Source organism: Elephantulus edwardii, unplaced genomic scaffold, assembly GCF_000299155.1.
Source record: "Elephantulus edwardii isolate Elephantulus edwardi_28Jun2011 unplaced genomic scaffold, EleEdw1.0 scaffold00066, whole genome shotgun sequence".
NCBI lineage: Eukaryota > Metazoa > Chordata > Mammalia > Macroscelidea > Macroscelididae > Elephantulus > Elephantulus edwardii.
The window spans coordinates 1,851,060-1,871,353 of record NW_006399816.1 but is presented as its reverse complement, the minus strand read 5'-3'; the positions used below and the strand labels follow the sequence as shown (position 1 = coordinate 1,871,353).

The window sequence follows — 20,294 nt, the reverse complement described above, 5'->3', positions numbered from 1 at the left end:
GGCATGGAGTCTAGGTACAGGCAGAACAAGTGACAGTTTGTAGAGCCACATTTTCTCATCTCCAGGTCTCACCCAGCTCCAAGCAAGGGGAAGAAGTACTTTGGCTTGACGGGGTAGAACTGGAACCCTTTATAGAGACACCTCTCACTCAAGAGAAGTGATTCCTTAGGCCACTTGCAAGCCAAGTTCACTTTAGAGTTTTCTTTGTGAAGGCCTCAAAATACTATATGGTGTCCCTCTTACATATAAGGCATCCAGCAGATCTCAGAGGTGGGCAGGACACAGGCAGAGCTGGCTCTGGGCTCAGCAGGTCTCAGGACGAGCCTTAGGGAAGAGCAGAACAGTTGCACAAATGGGCTTGGGGAAAAGCTTCAAGGATGCTATTCTTGCCCAGGCCAGCAGAGCCAAGAGGCAGCTGCACAGGCCAGCAGGTGGTGCTAGGAGATTCCCCACCCATCTACCTGCTGAGGCTGTTAGAGGGGCCTGGGAGTTTTCATCCAGAGAATCTCAGAAGGTCCTACTCACAGAAAGGTTGGTGGTTTGAACCCACCAGTGGCACCATGGGGGTAGGGAGAGTCTGCCAATCTGTTTCTGTAAAGATTGTCGTTGTTAAGTGCTGTCGAGTCATAGGTGACTCAGCGACCCTATGAATGAAAGTCCTCAACACTTGTGTGACTTTCATCCTTCCTCCAGGTTCATAGGGTTTCCAGAGGCAAACTATTTCGGAAGTGGATGCCACTCCTGCTTCCAAGCTTGTTTTAATAGGGGAGCTCCACCCAACACTGTCCACTATGGGTAACCATTATTGCATTTGACAAATCAGTGTCACAATGTTCAGCTTCACAGCAACCACGAGTTACCTCTATACAGCAAATGGACAGACCAGGGGTATATGACTTAGAAGAATGTTTCACCAAAAACAATTAAAAACGGTATTTTACAATTCTGGCATGCCCAAATGCTGGCGGACTCTGGGCCAGAGACCCCCAATTCATCTGGCAAGTCCCCTCTGCTGACACCCACTTGGGATGAAAAGAAAGCCAGAAGAGCCCCGACCATTCCATATGCGTCCTTCCTCAAGATGTAAGAGGCCATCCTAAGGTCCACCTTGAACTGAGATTCACAACACACTAATCCTCATTATAATTAAAAAATCCCTATGGCGCTGCTCTACTCTGTAACACAAGGGGTCACCAGGAATTGGAATCAACTCAACAGCAACAGGTTAGATTAAAAGGACCTGACGGTGGGGTGTGGGGAGGCCATTCTGAGGCTGGAGGTTGCCCGTGGGATAGTCAGACAGAGCAGAGTTTCTCCCAGAACGTGGGATTTCAACAAGCTGACCTTTAAGTATGTGGCTGACCAGAACTCCTGAAACGGGTCTGTAGCCCTCTTCAGCCTTCACCTGCCTCTCTCAATGCTGTGGCGTCTTCCACACTGTGTGTGCTGAAGAACAACTGTAGACATGGCTTCTCCCACGAGATAGAGGAAACACGCCCAAGTGAAAGAGGGGCAGGCCCAGCACTGCCTTCCTCACAGGCACGGAAAAAGCCTGCGATTCACTGAGCCAATTGAAATCTAGCTTCCATCCTCCGCTCATCCTTTCTTCCCAAAAAGGACATACCAGTGTTTACTATGACATACAATAGACAAACCAAGGCCATCTGGGTAGAACTGTGTTTACATCTGGAGAGAAGGAAGCTGTGAAAACCAGTAATTTCTGCATCTATATGTATAGATACCAACATCTACATATAGCTGTCACGTTCCTCCAAGCAGCCCCGGTTTACTTCACATTCACACTGGCAGGTTTTGGCATGAAACCTAACTTCTAGTGTCTCCCAGTGTCACTTCCCTGCCTCTGCTGGGTCCCAGATGGTGAGGACGGGCAGGGTGCAGGGGCCCTACCTTGTCTTACAAAGGTCTGGCTGGTGTCAAGGAGGATCTCACAGCCCTCGATGATCATACGCTCGATGGCCAGGTTTTTCCGGATGTTCTCTGTCTCACTTACTTCGTCATGCATTATCCTGTGGAGACAGGAAATAACACAGTCAGAGGTGAGCTGCTCCCACTTCTCAGGGAGGAAGGTAGGCTGCGTCTTTGGGAGGACACAGTTGTGAAGGAACACTGAGTGTCCTCTGTCTGCTGGGCACTTCACAAGTGAGGTCTCATTCTATCCACCTATAAGCCCAAGGACGCACATGTTCTTATTTCAGAGAAAAGAAAATTAAGCATCAAAACTAGGAAATAATTTTTTTATTATCAAAGTCTGAAGTTTGTAAAGCAGACAGGAGGCCCAGCCAGCGCTGGGAAAGAGCAGGTGACATCTGCCACTCATTCGACACTGGCCAAAAGCAGTAGCTAATAGAATTTCCATCCAGAGAATCAACCAAACTCATTCCTGCCCCAGGGCCTTTGCACTCACAATTTTCTTTCTATGAAAGCACTTCCAGCATGGATTTTCATACTTTAAATTGTGATTTGGACCTTGGAAGGTCTTATTTTCAGAACCTTTGGCAATCAAGTGGGCTTTAACAGGTTTGGAGGAGGGCAGGACACAGGCTGCCCTTGATCTGAGGATACTGACAACTGTCCCATTGGTTCCTTTTACTGGGGCAACAATTTTTTCTTCCAGAAGGTGGCACCATTTAACTGTTTTGTTAGTGTTTTAAAAAAATAGTGTAGGCCATAAATTGTGAGCTGCCAATTGTGCAGAGCCTATGGGTTTCCAGGAGTCTGAGGAGGTATTAATTGATTTTTAAAAAAATGTCTTTAGGGGGAAAAAATACCCCATCTAGCTTCAAGAAAAGCAGAAAATTTTTTATTTAGTTGCCTGAAATTCTACTAAGATCACCAAGAGCACTAATTAATTTATGTAACTTGAAAGTTCTGTCATAGGTATTATTCAGTTTAAACACATAATGACATATAACAACCAGCAGAGCTGCATCTAGGATTTACTGAATAAGCATGATTTGAGCAAATGACTTAGCCTCTTTAATTCTGCTTCCCTGTTGGTGAGATGATGGGGTTAAGGATGGAAAATCATGCATTTTATGTTTGACCCATGATAGGTGAGTAAAAAGAGGGATAGCAGTTTCTGCCATAATTCAATATCAGCAACAAAAACATCAGCATTTCTTTTTCAGATTAAGGATGTGCTTAAATTCACTAGGCTGGCACACTACTAATAAAGAGTGTATGGTACTTAGATGGGGTCTCTTCCTCAAGGGTCTTAGCCCCTGCCCCAGCCCCAGCCATCGACCCAACACTCCTCTCCTCAAAAGCCCAGGCTCCATCTCTCTTCTAGAAAGAATGTCTGAGAGGAGATATCTTCCCAGGCATATGCTAGTTTGCTGAGAAGTATTCATTTTTGAAAGCAGCCAAAGGTAATCAGAATCGCTTTTCTTGGTCTGAGGTTCATGGGGTACAAACAAAAGACTGACTTGCTGAGTGCCTTGGTAGCGAGGCCTGGCGATTGGCTTTCAAAAGGTCACAGTTATTGACTACACGGTGGAGTGCAGTTCTACTCTGGCATTTCTGGGGTCACCATGAGTTAGAGTCAACTACTCATGTATTTGGGGGGAATTCTGTGAAGACTCTTAGGGAAGTGATGATGTGAGCTACCCAGGATCTCAGGGTTTAGGACCAGACAGTGGGACAAAGGTCTGAGCCAGGCCTTGGAAAAGAGAGGTGGTTCTGAGCACAGACAAGGCCAGAGTTGGTTACCTGATGGTTTTTGCTGAGAGTCCCCCAAGGGACTGTGAGGAGGATGAGGACCATTGTCACAGATATAGGAAAACACTCCTCTGCAGGGCAGGATTCAGGGCAGGGAGAGCTGGGGGTGGGGTGGGCGGAACAAAGAGCATGCAGGCTGACACACGCAGGGCCCTGGAGAGGGGGATCATGGTCTTGTACCAAACACCACAAGCCACTTGCTCCCCTGCTCAGCACTAGGAAAGGCATCCTGAAGTGAAGAGGGGCCCTGCTCTCTCAGGGAACTCAAGTCTTACAATGAAGAGTATGCAGGGTTGGGCTCCTGGGGACTTGTGAGGACTGATGTGTGCCCTTCTAATTGTTGATCGACCTTGCAATTGCATCTGGGTTACATCTGTGCCCCAGCGCTCCACTCTAGGTTTGGGACTCTGTTGGGTTTTGGCAGGATTAGAGCACACAGCCTGTGCCCCGCTCTGGTGTAACCCTTGGGTCCTCGTTAGCTGGGGGCCATGAGCTACCTGGCTAACCCTCTACATACTTGGGAAGCTGTTTAGAGCATTGAATGGGTGGGCATTGAATGGCTAGGCAAGGCCCCGGGGAGGGCTATGGCCTCCTCCTCATTCCTGACCTCTGCCTGGTAGAGATTTAGGGCTCAGTCCCTGGTCCTGTCTTTCTGTGTAAGCACACACCCTTGTGACTTCAGCCAGTCCTGTGAATTTAAATATCACTTCCAAGCTGATGACACTGGAATTGACCTTTCCCCTCAATCACAGACTCCAATGCCCAGCTCCCTTCTTGTCATCCCAACTCTGATGTCTCATCAACATACTTGCCAATAAAGCTCCTGGACTTGCCCTTCAAACCAGCCCCGCCTGCAGCATCTTCTCTGTCCTGCTGAAGCCAAGCCCATCGTCCTCTGGCTGCTCAGCCTAAGCCTCTGTAGTTAGCCTGGACTTCCCCTGTTTCTTCACCTCTGAGCCATCAGAAAATCCTCTTGATTTCACCTCAGGACATCACGAGACCTAAACATGCCCCTTGCTCTGCTGCTTCTGCCCTTGTGCCAGGACCACCCTTCTTGCTGGGTTCTAGGAGCCTCGTCAGGGGCCCTCAGCTCTTGTTCTTGCAGAAACAGGCCCTCTGTGACTTCAGAGGGAGAGAGCTGGTAGGTAAGGGGTGTAGGGTAGAGGTCAGGAGCCTCTGAAATTGGACAAACCCAGGTTTGTCTATCCACTGATATGACCTTCTGTTGTCTGGAGCCTGGACACACGTGGGCCTAGTCCCATCCTCTTCTGCAGCTCCACAGTCACAGGTTTGGACTAAGTGATACTGGAGAGTGGAGGGAATGGGCAGAGTGTTGGGGAGTGCCCTAAGCAGACCCTCATCCATAGGAAGGGCACATGTGAGTGCCAGGGCTCTTCCTGGGATCTGCCTGTGCAAGGGACCCCACAACTACTCACACTATCCCCACACAGCTGCAAGAACCCCATGGAAAGCCTCACTGTCTGCTTTGGGGTCAGGGACTCCACATTCACCCAAACTATCCCTATTGATGGCAGGGACCAAACACTCATGTCACATCCACTAATGCCAGAGACTTCAAACTCAGCCACGATGTCTACATATGGCGCAAGGGACTGTGCACTCATCCCTGCTGTCCCCAGCAGTACCAGAGACTTCACACTCACTCTTAGCACACTCATAAGTGTCAGGGACCCCACCCTCGCTCACACTGTCCTTGTATTGTTCCAGAGACCCCAATTCAACATGGACTCTGTTTCTAGTTGGAACAGGCTGAGTTGCTCACTCAGAATGCAAACAAACTCCTAGCATCCAGGGCCCAGCATCCTCCGGGGAGGGTCTTATGTCTGCCCTGTGCACCCTCTGGGGGGACGGGGGCTGCACTCACCTGGACAGCTCCTCTAGCTTGGACTTGGCATAGTCCAGGCTGTTGCGCTCAACATGCTCGTGAGGTGTGTGGGCCAGGAGCTCGTGGAGTGTCAGGATGTACCTGGGGATCTGGGATGAGGGAGTGTCAGGGGGACAGGGATGGAAAAAAGAGACAGGAGGATATAGGGCAACAGGGAGGGTCAGGGAGACAGGGACAGAGACATAGAGCAAGAGTGAGACAGAAACAAAGAGAGGGAGAGAGAGAGCATGAAGCAGCACAGAGACCGAGCAGCAGGAAGAGAGAGAAGCAGAGGATATGTTCATCCCAGAGAGTTTCCACAGTGGACAGGGCTGTGAAAGGAAACGGACTACAGGCTCTCTAATATGGAGACTGTTCCAGTCTCCCAGGGGACCAGCGCCTCAAGTAGAAGGCTTTATCCCGGCAGGGCCATAGGGCCTGATAAATGGGCTCAAGCTGAGTATAGAAAGAGTCTGTTGGTGGCCATCTCCAGGAGGCCAGCTTGCCCTCCACCATCCAGCACCGGGGCCTGATCCTAACATCACTCCCTGGGCATCCCAGAGCTGGGGTCTGTGTTAAGGATGTGCTCCCCTGCCCCAGCATAGCGCCCTCCCAGCTGTGGTCCTCACTGCCATGCCTCCCACAGAGCCTGTAGGGAGGCAGGGCTGGCAGCCACCTGGAACATGGGGTAGGTGAGGAAGGTCTCCAGCGTCCTCTCCTCACAGTCTGGCTTGGCCTCGTAGTGTTTGAGCAGCTTGTCAAAGTCGCGGTTCTGCTTGCAGTGGGCCAGAATCTGCAGGCTGTACTGGTGATTGCGGACAAACTCCTGGTAGATGTTGAGCATAGGCAGCAGGATGTCAAACAGGTCGGCTGGAAAGAGGGTGGGGGTCAGCCAGGGGCCAGGGGAGACAGATGCCCTGTAAGGCCTTGGCTCACGCAGCCCCACTCACCGAGGCAGGGGGCCAGGCTTGGACCCTTCCTGAGAGATCCCTGCCTTTGAGCATCATAGGTACCCTGACTGATTCAGGGTCAGAGAGAGGGCCCCAGCTATTGGGGTCATGTTGGGATTATAGATTTTTTTAAAGCTAAGGGACTCTGTTGCCTGACAGAGAAGGGGATGTAGTAGATGATGTTGTGTGTGCCGCCTAGATCTCCTCAGGCCCTCTCTCCCAGTCACCTGGAGAGCTGGTGGTTCATAGCTCTCAGCTGGGTCTCCTCCAGGAATCGTTCTCTGCAGAGAGAAGCTGCTTTGCCCAGTTCATAACCCATCCAATACCTAGTCTGTGTGCGGTATATAGGCCCACCCCTGCCTCAACTGAGGACATCTATTAAAGCCCTCCATAGCTCCCAGTGGAAGCGGCTGAGGCTGCTGGGACAACTGCATTACAGCCTGGATTGTGCCTCTGCCCTCTCCTGCTGCCCTCCCTCCCCAAGTGTTCCTGCTGAGAGCACTCCCCTAAGGGCCTTAGACCCGCAGCTCCCACCAGGGACAGGAGCAGAGTATCTCTTTATTTCCATGATTAATTCTACGTCGGGAAAGTGAGCTATATAACATGAAGAACATTTCACCTGCAAAGACAATTTGCAATAACAAGTTGTAAACAACTCTAAGAGCCCATGATGGGAGCTGGTTACACAGATGCTAGTTTACCCTCTGTAGTGGGGTGTGCTACAGTGACCTGATAGGGCATTTTCAGCAAGAGAGGACACCAATGTGCGCTAGGGGTACACATCTATCACACACCCATACAGGGTAGGATTTTGATTATTCAATATATTTATACTTAGTTAAATGGGGCAGGTGGAGGAAAGAAAAACCTACGCTTAGGAAAAATAACCCCAAATCAGAAGAAAATATACAAAATGTTCATAGTAGTGATATTTGAAAAGCAGAACTATGGTTGACATTTTAAAAAACTTTTTTTTTGGTTTTTCTGAATTTTAAATCTTCTCAAATAAGGATATAGGTATTGTTTTTAAAAGAGAAAAAAGAATAAAAACATAAAGTATACATCTTCCTCTTTGGAAGATAGATTTTGCTAACCTGCCTCACTCTCTCCTAGGCCTTCTGAAGGATCTATGGGTTTAAAGGTATCACTTGATTTTGCTAAGGTGTAAGGTGCCCCAGCACTGAGTGGTAGCCGCAGGCCCCTGGAGAGGAACTTTTAGGGGCTGGAAGAGGCTGGAGGCCCTTGCAAGGAGTGGCTACTTACCCAGGACCAGGGTGGGCCAGCTGGAGATGCGAGCTTTCAGGCCTTGATAAAAGATCTGGTGCAAAAACATGATGGTTTCGCTGCAAAAGAAGTACAGGGTCAGCTCAGGTTAAGGGGGAAGTTCCTGCTCCTCTGGGCAACCTCAGGCAGGGCTGAGAGGGGCCTCCAGAACCAGCACTCCTGAGGGGTTGGTGGACAGGGCTGAAGGACCACCTCCTGTGCAAGTCTTTAACAGCAAACCTCACCCATATGAGTCCTTAGGCAGAAACTCAGCCAGAAGAATCAACTATTTATTCATAGGCCCTGTGCAAAAAAAAATGTGAGACTTCTTGCTCAAAAATTATGAAACACCCCCTTGAGTCTTCACCTGCTGGGGATGCCTCTGAGGTATCTTGGAAGAACAGAATAAAAGTTACGGATAACGTGAAAAGAATCAGGGCTTCGGACCTACATCTGCTTTCTGCCTTTTCCGAGCTGTGTGACCTTTAGCAAGATGTTTAACGTCTCTGAACCTCAGGCCTGTTGGTGTAAATCAGGAAGGTGATATGAGATCATGCCAGTCGGCAGCATGTCTTCTCCAGTGCCTGGCACATAATAGGCACTCAGCAAATGCTAGATCCTGTTGCCATCCCACACCCACTCTTTCTAGGACATAAAAGCAGAAGGGCCTAGAATCTCCCTGGTATGTAGAATGTGCCCCTGCCAAACATACCCTGGAAACATGTGACCTCCCTGGTGGTCGAGCACAAGGCTGGGCAGCAGCAGCAACTTCATAGCAAGCCCCCCTCCTCCAGGGCAAATGTCAAGAACACAAGGGACACCTGAGAGAAGCTGTCCTGCCAGTTCCTGCAGCCACAGCCTTTCTCCCAACCTTCTCTCCTCCCTTTTTTTTTGTCACTTCTAGCTCCTACTACCTGCAAACCCCAACTATATCTGAGTTTTGGCTTTGAACCAGGCACAGTGAGTGGAAATAATTTTTTGTTAGTGTACCCCATTTATGGATAGGAAAACTGAGGCCTGGAGAGAGGACTGATTCTCTCTCTGCCACATCAGACGATCTCTCTGTGGTTATATTCTCAGCAGACACCTGAGTGCTCTCTCCCCTCTCTGTGTTTCTCAGTGCTTTGTTTGGCTTTCTGAAAGCCATGGCATTTGCTATCCTGGGAAGTTGTCATGGGGGTTGATTGTCCCCCTTCAGTCTCCTGAGGGCAATCCCCTATGCCCACTTGAATCTCACTGTTTTAGCACAAGAACTGAGGAGGAAGCACTTAGTGCAGACTCCCCTGGGTTGCTCCAGAAAACACCATAAATACTGGAACTAGTGGGAACTTGAAAAAAACCCCAACCAACTCAATGGAGAAAATCTTCCCACGTTCTCACTCCTGAGCGTGAGTCTGAGAATGATAGTGAATCTGTCCTTTCCCTCAAGTCCCAAGAGGAAGAGCCTCAGGTGTGAGTACACACGGCTGCCCGGAGTAGTGCAATGACGAAACCATTTTTGCAGGTAGCAGATCCCTGCGGAATGATTTTTCATTCTGTGTGATTGTGGCCTCTGAACTAGTTTGTTGTCTGGGTAAACAAAACTAATGGCTCAGTTTTAAGAACTTTGGTTGATGTGACTCATTGCTGTCGAGTTGATTCTGTGTGGCTCATGGAGACCCTTCATCTGGTTTCCAAGGAGAATCTTTAGGGGAGCAGCATGTCCCATCTTTCTCCTGTGGAGCAGCTGGTGCTTTCAAACCACCTACCTTTAGGCAACACTCATGCCACCCGGACTTTTTAACTCATATGTGAAGAGTCTTCAAAAAAGTACAACAGCAAAAATATTGCCTGGGTGCATGGCAGTACACAGAGGGGAGAACATTTATTTGCGAGGGGGCAGGGTGGGGATCAGGGGACCTTCATGGGTACTTGAAGGAGCTGTTACCTTCCTCCTACAATCGATAGGCTCTAAATGACCCTGTACATCGCTACTGCCCAAGGGAGGCTCAGGGAGCCTTTCCCAGGCGGTGCTGGCAGATGACTGTCAGGATACAGCCCGGAGGAAAGACACTTCCTTCTTTCCTTAAAACTGAACACTAGAGTCATGCCTGTCAGGAACACCAGATAGAATTACGAAGACACTTGATGAGACCTCTACTCTTTAAGGTGAGAACTTTGGGTATTTCACTTGTAATCCTATTAACTTGAAGTTGTCATCTTTACTCATCTGGCCAGAAAGAAAAGCAGCTCATTTTTACTTGTCCTACTGCAAAAGCAACGACAACATCACAGAGAAAGCTCAGTTGGCCTAGTGGGCAGAAAAGTGATGCTACCAAGCCAAAGGTGGGTGACTTTAATCTGTGGCTCTCAGGCCTGGTTTTAATGGGTTTTGGTCAAACATTCTAGGTTGTATAGCTTTGGTCTGTCCACTTGCTGTACAGAGGTAACCCATGGTTGCTGTGATGCTGAACACTGTGACACTGATGTGTCAAATGCGGTAACGGTTACCCATGGTGGACAGTATTTGGTGGAGCTCCTTGATTAAAACAAGCTTGGAAGCAGGAGTGGCATCCACTTCCAAAATAGCTTGCCTCTGCAAAGACTATGAACCTGGAGAAATGAAAAAAGTCATACAAAGGTTCAGGTCCTTCGTTCACAGAGTCGCCTATGACTCGATGGCACTTAACAACAACAACACAACTGCAAAAAAAATTGTTATGCACACCCATGTTTATTGCGGCTTTGTTCGCAATAGAAAAGAGCTGGACCCAAACAACCCAAGTGTCCATCAACAAACAAATGGATAGAGAAGCTGTGGTATATTCACACAATGGAATACTATGCAGCATTGAAAAACAAGGAACTCATGAAATATTATGCAAAACAGATGACCCTGGAGGACATTATGCTGAGTGAAATATCTCAGTCACAAAAGAACAAATATTGTATAGGGCCACTGTTGTAAAACTGGACTGACATCAGGGTTGAGGGAAGACAAAAAAGGAGAGGAGGAATGATGTATATTCCATGGAAACAGATAAGGGAGAGAACTATTTAAAAAGGACATATGAATGGGTATTCTTTTCATTACAGAAGTCCAGAGTGAAGGCTGCATAGTGGAGTGGACTTGGAGGGGAGGGATTGCATAACAATGAAAGAGTTTTTCTTTCTTTTCAAGGAGAAGAGTGACTTGAGGGGAGGGGATGAATAGGGAGAAATGTGCAACAATGAATAACTGGAAACCCTAAGTCTCTGTAAACTTTCATTAAAATGAATTAAAAAAATTGTTATTGGACTGGTTGGATGTTTCTTCAGACCCATTCAGGGGCCCAAATGGCACAGCAGTTACTTGTCTGCTAATGGACAGGGGAGCCATGTGAACCCACCCTCCCCCGGAGAAAGATGTAGTAGTGGGGTCGCTTTCCACAAGATGTTCAGGCTTGGAAGGCCTAAGGAGCGGTTGGTTCTCCTCTGCCCTGCAGGGTGGCTAGGTGTCAGAACTGATTCAACAGCAATGGTTTGTTTGGTTATTATATGTACTGGCCATTTGTGTTACTTCTTTTGAGAATTGCTTATTATATTCCTGTCCATTTTCCATCTTATTGTTTTTAAACAACTCTCCACATATTATAGAACTCTATGTATATCCAGGGGAGCTCTGTTGGCCTAGTGGTTAGAAGCTGCACTGCAAGTCCTGAAGACACATGGCTTGAATCCAGCAGCTGCTCTGCAGGAGAAGCTCCTTCTGTGTGATTAACTACCTTTGAAAACCCACTGACGGGTCAGCTATGTCAGTTTCGACTTGATGGTATGCAACAACTACAACAATAACAACAACATGTATATTTAAAAAAAGGTAGAATGGTATATCAACATAGAACTGCCAGAGGTTCAAGCTGGGTTTAGAAGAGGCTACGGCACCAGGAATATCACTGTTGATGTCAGATGGATCTTGGCTGAAAGCAAAGAATACCAGAAAAATATCTATTTGTGCTTTATTGACTATGCAGACATTTGTGTGGATCATAACAAATTATGGCTAACACTGAGAAGAATGGAAGTTCCAGAACACTTAACATGCAAACTAAGACTAAGAGGCTGTTATCCGAAAAGGCAAGGGAATACTGTATGGTTTAAAATAAAGAAAAGTGTGTGTCAGGACTGTATCCTTTCTCCATTTCTAGTCATTCAAGGAGCTGAACTTTATGAAGAAGGGTTTGGCATTAGGCTCAGAAAAGGCTCATAAAAACCTGGTGTTATGTAGATGACACAACCTTGCTTGCTCATAGGAGGACTTGGAATGCTTGCTGCAGAAGATCAAAGACTACAGCCTTCAATATGGATCACATCCAACATCAAGAAACAAAAATCCTCACCACTTGGCCAATAGGCAACATCATGGGAGATGGTTCTTCTTGTTGTTGTTATGTGTGGTCGAGTTGCTTGCGACTCATAGCGACCCTATGTACAACAGCCCTAAATCCTGCTCTATCCTGTGCCAATCGCACTGTCTCTGACACACCCATCCTGATTACCCCAGTCACTGAATCAATCCACCTCATAGAGGGTCTTCCCCTCTTGTGCTGTCCCTCCACCTTCCCAAGCATGATGTCCATCTCCAAGGACCTGTCCCTTATTACAACATATCCAAAGTATGTCCGACGAAGCACCAGAATCCTTGCGTCCAAGGAGTAGCCTGGTTAACCCTCTCCAGGGTGAATCTGTTTGTTTTCTTGGTAGTCCATGGTACATTCAATACTCTTCTCCAACATGGAGAAAGGAAAAAAAATTGTCAATGTTTTAATCCTACTTGTATCCATAATCAACACCCTTGGTACCAGTAGTCAAGAAATCAGAAGATGCTGGGAGCTTTGGTGGCCTAGTGGCAAGAAGCTGACCTGCAATCCCAAATAAATCAAAAGATGTTATTGCTCTGGCAAAGTCTGCTGTCAAGGACCTCTCCAAAGTATTAAAGAGAAATGATGTCAGTTTGAGGACTAACGTGCACCTGATTGAAGCCATGGTATTTTCGATCACTTGTTATGCATCTGATTATTTGGGCAATGAATGAGGATTATAGAAGAATTGATGACTTTCGAGTGGTGCTGTTGAAGAAGAATGTCAAATATCCTACAGATTTCCAACAGGATAAAGAAGTATGTCTTGGAAAAAGTACTCCCAGGATGCTCCTTGGAGGCAAGGATGGTGAAACTTTGTCTCACATACAAGGTGCCAGCCTTGTAAAAAGATATCATGCTTGGAAAGGTGGAGGGTCACTGAGGCCTGCCCATCTGTACCCTGACCGGCAGACGAAGGTGGCAGGCAATGAATTCCTAAAATGTGTGACAGGTGACACCAACACTAGTTATGACACTACCTGGTGGCCTCTCCCTCTAGGGCACTGGTCCATTCACTGCTGCCATTTCTGGTGACAGGGATGGGGTAATTTTTGTGTCACCCCTTCTGATGGTGTCTCCACCCCCTAACCCTGATAGTAACACCACTCTCTGCCCACCTCATGGGTCATTCCCTCTTCCTCATCTCTTGCCACTCTGGCCTCTTTTTCCTTCCTCAAGCTTGCCAAGCTTTTTCTGTCTCAGGGCCTTTGCACAGGCTGTTTCCTTTCCATGGCACACTCTTCACCAGGTCTTTCTGTTGGCAGAGTTCTTCTCTTTGTTAGTGAGAGGGACCAACTGGTGTGTGTATGTGTGTACACATGGATATGTGCTGCTGCTTCTTTTTAAATGTTACTTTTTTGTTCAAAGAACTGGGAAACTGTCCATCTTTTTATATGCTCTGTGACACCCTACATAGGCTTTAAAAATGCTTGTTGTTATGTTGTTGTTATGTGCCATTGAGTCGACTCTAACTTTTGGTGACCCTATGTAAAACAGCTCTGAGCCCTGCTCTGTTTTAAAGCAATGTCCTTATATCTGCCATACCTACCCCTCCTTACCCCAGTCACTGTGTCAATCCATCTCGTTGAGGGTCTTCTCTTTCTCGGACCTTCCTATGGGGCAGGTCTACTGTCCCATTGGGTCACTATGAGTCAGAACCAACTTGACAGTAACATGTAACAGGTTTTGGTTAAGGGTTAAGTTACTGTGCAGTTTCCCTAATCTACATGACCCTTTGAAAGTAGAACAACTTACTAACATCCTGCTTAACGAGTTTTGGACTCATTTATTCAGCACATGGTTGCTGGATACTACTAAGTTATCAGGCACTTGGTCAGACTCTTAGAACCCTGCAGCTAACTTCTGTAGAGCTAGAAACAGACATGTTCCCCACCAGGGACATGGACACACAGTCCTATGGGCACCATTCACAACCTCGCCTGTGTCAGGGTTGGCACATTACGCCTACGAGCCAGATCTGCTCTGCCACCTGCCTTTTGTCTGGGTTGTGAATTTAAAATGGTTTTCATAGTTTTAAATGGTTGGGGGAAAAAAATCAAAGGAGAAATATTTCATGATATATAAAAATGATATATAATTCAATATTGGTGAATTGGTAAATAAAATGATGCTCATTTATTTGCGTATTCTATCTGCCTGCTTTCATGTTACAATGGCAGAGCTGAACAGCTGTGATACAGGCTGTGTGGCTTGCAAAGTCTGAAGTATCTGCCGGCTTGTCTTTTACAGAAAATGTTAGCTGATTCTTGGTCTATGTGAAGGCACTCTGGTGACACTGTGGTTAATGCATTTATCTGCTAACCAAAATGTTGGCAGTTTAAAGTCACCAGCTTTTCTGCAAGAGACAGATGAGATAGTTTGTTTCTGTAAGGAGATCTCTTTCTCTTTCTTTCTCTCTCTCATTAATATTGAGCTGGAAACGCCTCAGAGCTGACCAGCTCTCTAGCGTGTTTGCAGAGGCTGTAAACCACAAAGAAGGAGAGTGACCATTTACTCCCATTTACTCTTACTGACTGGATCACCAGGGTCCCCCAATGCTTTTCAGCCTTGGGAATCCTATAGGGCAGTTCTACTCTGTCTACAGAATCACTGTGAGTTTGGAGTTGACTCAGTGGCAGTAGGTTTGATTTTAGTTCTGGGTCTGTGTGACTCGTGTGCCCTGGATTGTGCATTACAGCTCTATTCTACTGCCCTGTCCCGGCCCACAGGGAGGTTATAGTCTAGTGTGAAAGCGTCATTATGTAGGTGTGACATACGCCATAAGAGCACAGCACAAGGCCCTGGGAGCACAAAGCAGGCGATATAAGAAAATTGTGGTGAGGTGACAGGGGGGTAGGTGTTACTGGGGCATGACAACCAGGGAAATACTTAAAGGAGTAGTAGGGGGTAACTATCCAGGAGAGTTTGTGAAAAGAATGTTCCAGAAGAATAAGTGGTCTGTCTGCATGGCCTACTTGGGAAGTGCTCATGGTGCTCTGTGCAGAAACGGGCCTATCTTGTCTAAAACCAGTCTAAGATGAATAGGGCATGGTCAGTGCAGGATGGAACCTGGGTCTCGTTACATCTGCCTCACCCTCTGCCAACTACACTTTGCCAGTTAGTCATCAATGGTTCAAGCACTTACCCCTTCTCACTCCTCAGTTCAAACTGTGCAGAAATGACAAATTGATCATGGCACTCCTACTGTGCTGATGTGGCCTCACTGTTCTCTCAACTCAAGACTCTAGACACCACTGCCAATCAACTGGATACAAACCACTTTACCCCGAGGCTGGACGCCTCTCATCATGGAACTATGCCTGTAGTTCCCAGTTTATGATGCTGGGTGTGATTTTTATTAAAGGGAAATAGGCCACATCTATATGCTTATTGTGGTGGTTAAACAAAGCCTGCTGCAGCTGTTTAGTTCAAAGATTCTTTTCTCCTCTATTTGTAAAGCACACAATTAACACCCTCCCCAGCCCTGCAACATTCTCCCTGAATCTGCCACCTGGAGGGAGGCTTCGCTCTTTCCAAGGACCTAGTTTAATGAGTTCCAGTAAATTAAATCGCCAAATTAGAATCAGGTTTTAATGTGGCTGCACATTTCAGCCTAAAAGCCAGTGAGTTCAAGGGAAACATGTGGTGCCCTGCTGCTTTCTAATAAATGGGCTGCTGGCCTCTGCCCTCTCCAGGCTGTCTGTACACAGAGCTCTGGGCTGTGGTCTGAGGCAGGGGATTGGGGAGGAGCATGTCCTGGGTCCCAAAGCACGGGCAGGATTCAGAGAGTCTGTCCTCACATGCCAAAGAGAGTTAGAGAGACTTGGAACATACTATGCTACAACCTGAGAGAGGGGAGCGCGTGGGGAGATTTGATCTCATTATTTAACAGGGCAGCCCTGGAGATGACGGGCCTACAGGGCACAACTCCACAGCATGGCTCAGCCAAGCAGCCAGGCACCAAGTGCCACTTTATTGTTTGCTGAGTGAATGAGTGACCTGGCTTTGGTCAGGCCACTGCTCACCAACCATTTCCTTCCTCCATAATCACTGCTGGGGTCCTTTACACGGGCTGGTTTCCTGTTGACAAGAAGGAAAACAGATCCTTGCCCTGATGAGGGATTCAGGGGTCTTGAGGTCTCTTTGTTTCTGTTTTTGGAAGGTAATAAACACTAAAGACAATCAGCTGATTTTTCCCAGTCAACCAGTGTAGTACGAGATATCTTTTAGGAGCAAAATACTTGTTTGAGGTGTGGAGCCCGGGTTTAGACTGTGGAATGGATGTTAGGTGCTTACGTTGGAGATAAAAGCAAGCTACAAGAACTCTCACCATGCATGCCCCCCCTTTCTACTGTTTTATGATTTTTTTTCTGCTATAAATTCTTTCTCATTTCATACTCCTTTCCATTTGTGTCAAGATTCTTTCTGTCATCTATGGAGGGATGTAATCAAACTATGGATCACCTAGTTAGAGAAATTTCTATAAACTTATTTATCATTTAATCATCTGCTGCTTACCTAACAGCTAGCTAACAAAAAGGAACACTAGTGGCATTGTACATAATGAGCTGAGCTGCGAATCTAAAGGCCAGTGGTTGGAACCCAGCAGCCAATCCTGAGGAGAAGATGCGCAGTCTCTCCCATGAAGACTTAAAGCCTCAGATAGCTGAGGGAAGGACACTGTGAGTCAGAATTGACTCAGAAGCAGTGAAAAGTAGATAGTTTCATTAGCTACCTATCATCTATTTACCTCTTATTTAACTATTAATATACCTTTCCTCCTACCTTTCCTCTATTTAAACCTAGATCCAGGCTTTTCTACCCCTGGTTTTATCTGCTCATCACTAAAATTAGCAAACCAAAAAGCCAGTTTCTGTATACACACAACATGCATCATTCCTTAGTGACAATTTTAAACTACTCACTATCTTCTGTGTGGATGGTTTCACTTCTTCATGGGTGAGATCATGCAAGAGGGATCACATAACATTTCTTCTTTTGTGTCTAGCTTCACTGAGCGTGTTTTGATGGTTCATTCACTTACAGGTAATATAAGAACTTCATTCATATCTCCTTATGACTGAATACTAAATCCACTGTATCTGTTTAGACAGGGCATATAGCTAGTAGGGAGCTTCCCTGATAACCTAGAAGTTGAGCCTCTCTGGCAGTTGTGATCCACTAGTGTCTCTGTGGAGAAAGATAGAAAGTCTCCTCCTGCATGATTTACAGCCTCAGAAACCCCGAAACCCCCAGAGTATCAGCTATGAGTCTGTTCTGATTTGACGACAATGAAACAGAAGTGGTATATTTATACCACATCTTGTTTATGAATCCATCTGTTCATAGGCATTAGGGTTGTTTTTACCTAGTCATTTAGTTTTTAGGCTCAGGGTTGAAAATAGCAGGTTCATAAGACGACAACCCCCTTCCTTCCTCCCTCCTCCTTACTCTATTAAAGGCACTGCCCTGCAATTCATTCAGTTTTTAAAAAGATGAAAATACAAAATCATAGTGTGATTTTCCCCACCCCCAAACAGCTTTTGAGCAAATGTTGGGATATAATATGGAGATGCTTAACCAAGGATTCTGGGTTAAAAGAATTCCATTAAAGACCAATACAGTCTTAGCAAATTCATGGAAAGAGAAATAAAAGTGAAGGAAAAAGTCTTTGTCTCTAAGTGATTATGAGAAACAGTCACTGGAAGTTTACAGTCAGAGCTTAAAACAAACAAACAAAAGGTCCACATATAAACAAAACCCCCACTCTATTACACCAAGCCTTCCTGAAGTATTCTTGAAGCAACTGGCCACAGGCAAGCTTCTATCTGGCACATGCAGGCATGATGATTCAAAAGCTGGGCATTTCAAAGTGTCAAATAATTTCATTTTACAGGGCAGTGATTTACCTTAATATTTACATAACATCATTTCCATGGTGATCTAAATGCAGTCCAGAAGCAGCAGCTTGGCAGCCCCTGCCAACTTGTTAGACAGGCAAATGCCTGGACCCCGCCTCAGACTTCAAGTTTGAGAAGTGTTGAGGGAAGAGCCAAGAACTTCTGTTCTAGAGCAAGGCCAGGCTCTCAGAGAATGGCCCAGGTTTCCTCAGAAAGGACAAAGCTCTTCACACTATTCAGTCAAATTTCAAATTTCTGAATCTGAAAGACCCAGTTGTATTTTCTGGGGCCAATATAATATGATTTCATAGAAAGATAATACACATCCTCTTATTTATGTGTTTTATGTCATGCTTAAAAATTGTGTTTCCAGTTACTGTCACTGAGTCAATTCTGAGCCATAGCAACCCTGTTGGATAGAGTAGATTTGTCCCATTGGGTTTCCAAGGCTGATCTTTATGGAAGCGGACTGTCACATCTTTCCCCCATGGAGTGGCTGTGGGCCTGTCAACCAGGGTAACTATCAACATGTATATTTAAAACAAATTTGTCACATACACTGATCCAGGGTTTCTAGAAGGTATAGTAAGGCCAAAACCACATTCCCTGCATCTGTTTGCTTTTCTATCTTTCTTTCTCCTTCTTCTAATGCTTCATCCACTTCCATTGTGTCAATCTTGTCCCATTCCAATGACTTTTAGCCTCTCCAGCACCCATCTCTCATTTGGGCATCATATCCACTGCCTCCTTCTCCTACACTGTAGTGTTCCAAAGCCTCTCAAATGTGCCACACCATTATGGCAGAGGAAGGTGGAAGAAGGTGACCCTGGGTCACAAATAGCTATCTAGAATGTGTGGCTAGGTAGAATTTGTGAAATGACTGAATGAAGAATATTTTTTTTAAAAAGGTGGTTGAATAACCATCTGTTATAGATTGAAATATGTTTGGACCCTAACCAATATATTTTATATTTTACACTGTAATCTAGTGTAATGTAATGTCATGTAATAATCTTCTAAAATGCAAAGCAAAACAATGCAATAAGTAGAAGGACCGAAGCATAGGGTGGGTCCTAAATCTAATAACGTTTCGGTTATAAAGAGCAGATTAGATACATAGACATTTGAACACACATTGGTGGGGGAACCACATGCCATGTGAAGATTTTAAAAAACCAAGGAGGCAAAAGGACAAAGATTATATGGTGCCACTGTTGTAGAATGGGGCTGACATCAGGGTGGGGGTAAGACTGAGAAAAACTGGATAAATTATATTTACTGCATTGAAGCCGATGAGGGAGAGAATAATTTAAAAGTAATATATTTTATGGCATTATGATTATAATAAGAGTCTGGAATGAGGGTTGCAGAGTGGAGTATACTCGGGGTGTGGGTGGGGGTGTATGGGGGTATTGTATACCAATGAAGGAGTTTTTCTTTTGCTTTTCAAGGAGAAGAGCAAACTGGGGTGGGGGTGGGGTAGGCGGGGAGAAAAGTACAACAATGAATGAATGGAAATCCAAAACCTCTGTAGATGTTCATTGACATTAATAAAAAAATAAAGTAATAATAACAATAAAAAAACCCCACAAACAAACCAAGGAGGGCTGTAGACTACCAAAAGAAAGGAATCCACATGGCTGAGACCTCAATTTAAACTTTCCATTTCCAAAATGTAGATGTCGGCTTTTTTTTTTAATTTTTAAAATTTTTTTTTACAGAGGTTTTGGATTTCCATTCATTCATTGCCGCAATTTTCTCCCTGCCCACCCCTCCCCACCAGCTCGCTTCCCCCTCCGAAGAGAGAAAAAAAAAAGAAAAACATTCCTTCATTAGTATCCAACTTGTATCCTGGAGGAGGTGCAGCCAGGAGGCTTCTCAGTGGCAAGGATGGTGAAACTGCATCTCACTGCCTTGTACACAGTGTCAGGAGGGGCTAGGTTTTAGAAAAAGACATGATGCTGAGAAAAGCAGAGGGTCAGTGAAAGCGGGGAAGATCCTCAGGGGAATGACCTGACAACAGTGACTGCAACCATAGGCTTCAGTATAGCAGAGACTGTGAGGATGGTGCAGGATAGGGCAGCGTTCAGATCTGTTGTTCACAGGGTCACCATGAGTTAGAATTGATTTGGTGGCATCCAACAACAACAACAAAAACAACTATTACTTGAGGTGTTTT

General features: G+C 46.0%; 1 protein-coding gene across 1 annotated transcript in view; it reads right to left on the bottom strand.

Annotated features, from left to right (window-relative positions):
* RASGRF1 (Ras protein-specific guanine nucleotide-releasing factor 1) overlaps window positions 1–20,294 on the bottom strand; it is a 157,912-nt gene that overhangs the window by 62,382 nt on the left and 75,236 nt on the right. The window contains exons 6-9 of the mRNA XM_006888251.1: window positions 7,837–7,916; window positions 6,300–6,493; window positions 5,624–5,733; window positions 1,909–2,027 (exon numbers count right to left, since the gene is read on the bottom strand). Coding sequence (XP_006888313.1) covers window positions 1,909–2,027; window positions 5,624–5,733; window positions 6,300–6,493; window positions 7,837–7,916 — 503 coding nt within the window. The remainder of the gene's footprint in view (window positions 1–1,908; window positions 2,028–5,623; window positions 5,734–6,299; window positions 6,494–7,836; window positions 7,917–20,294) is intronic.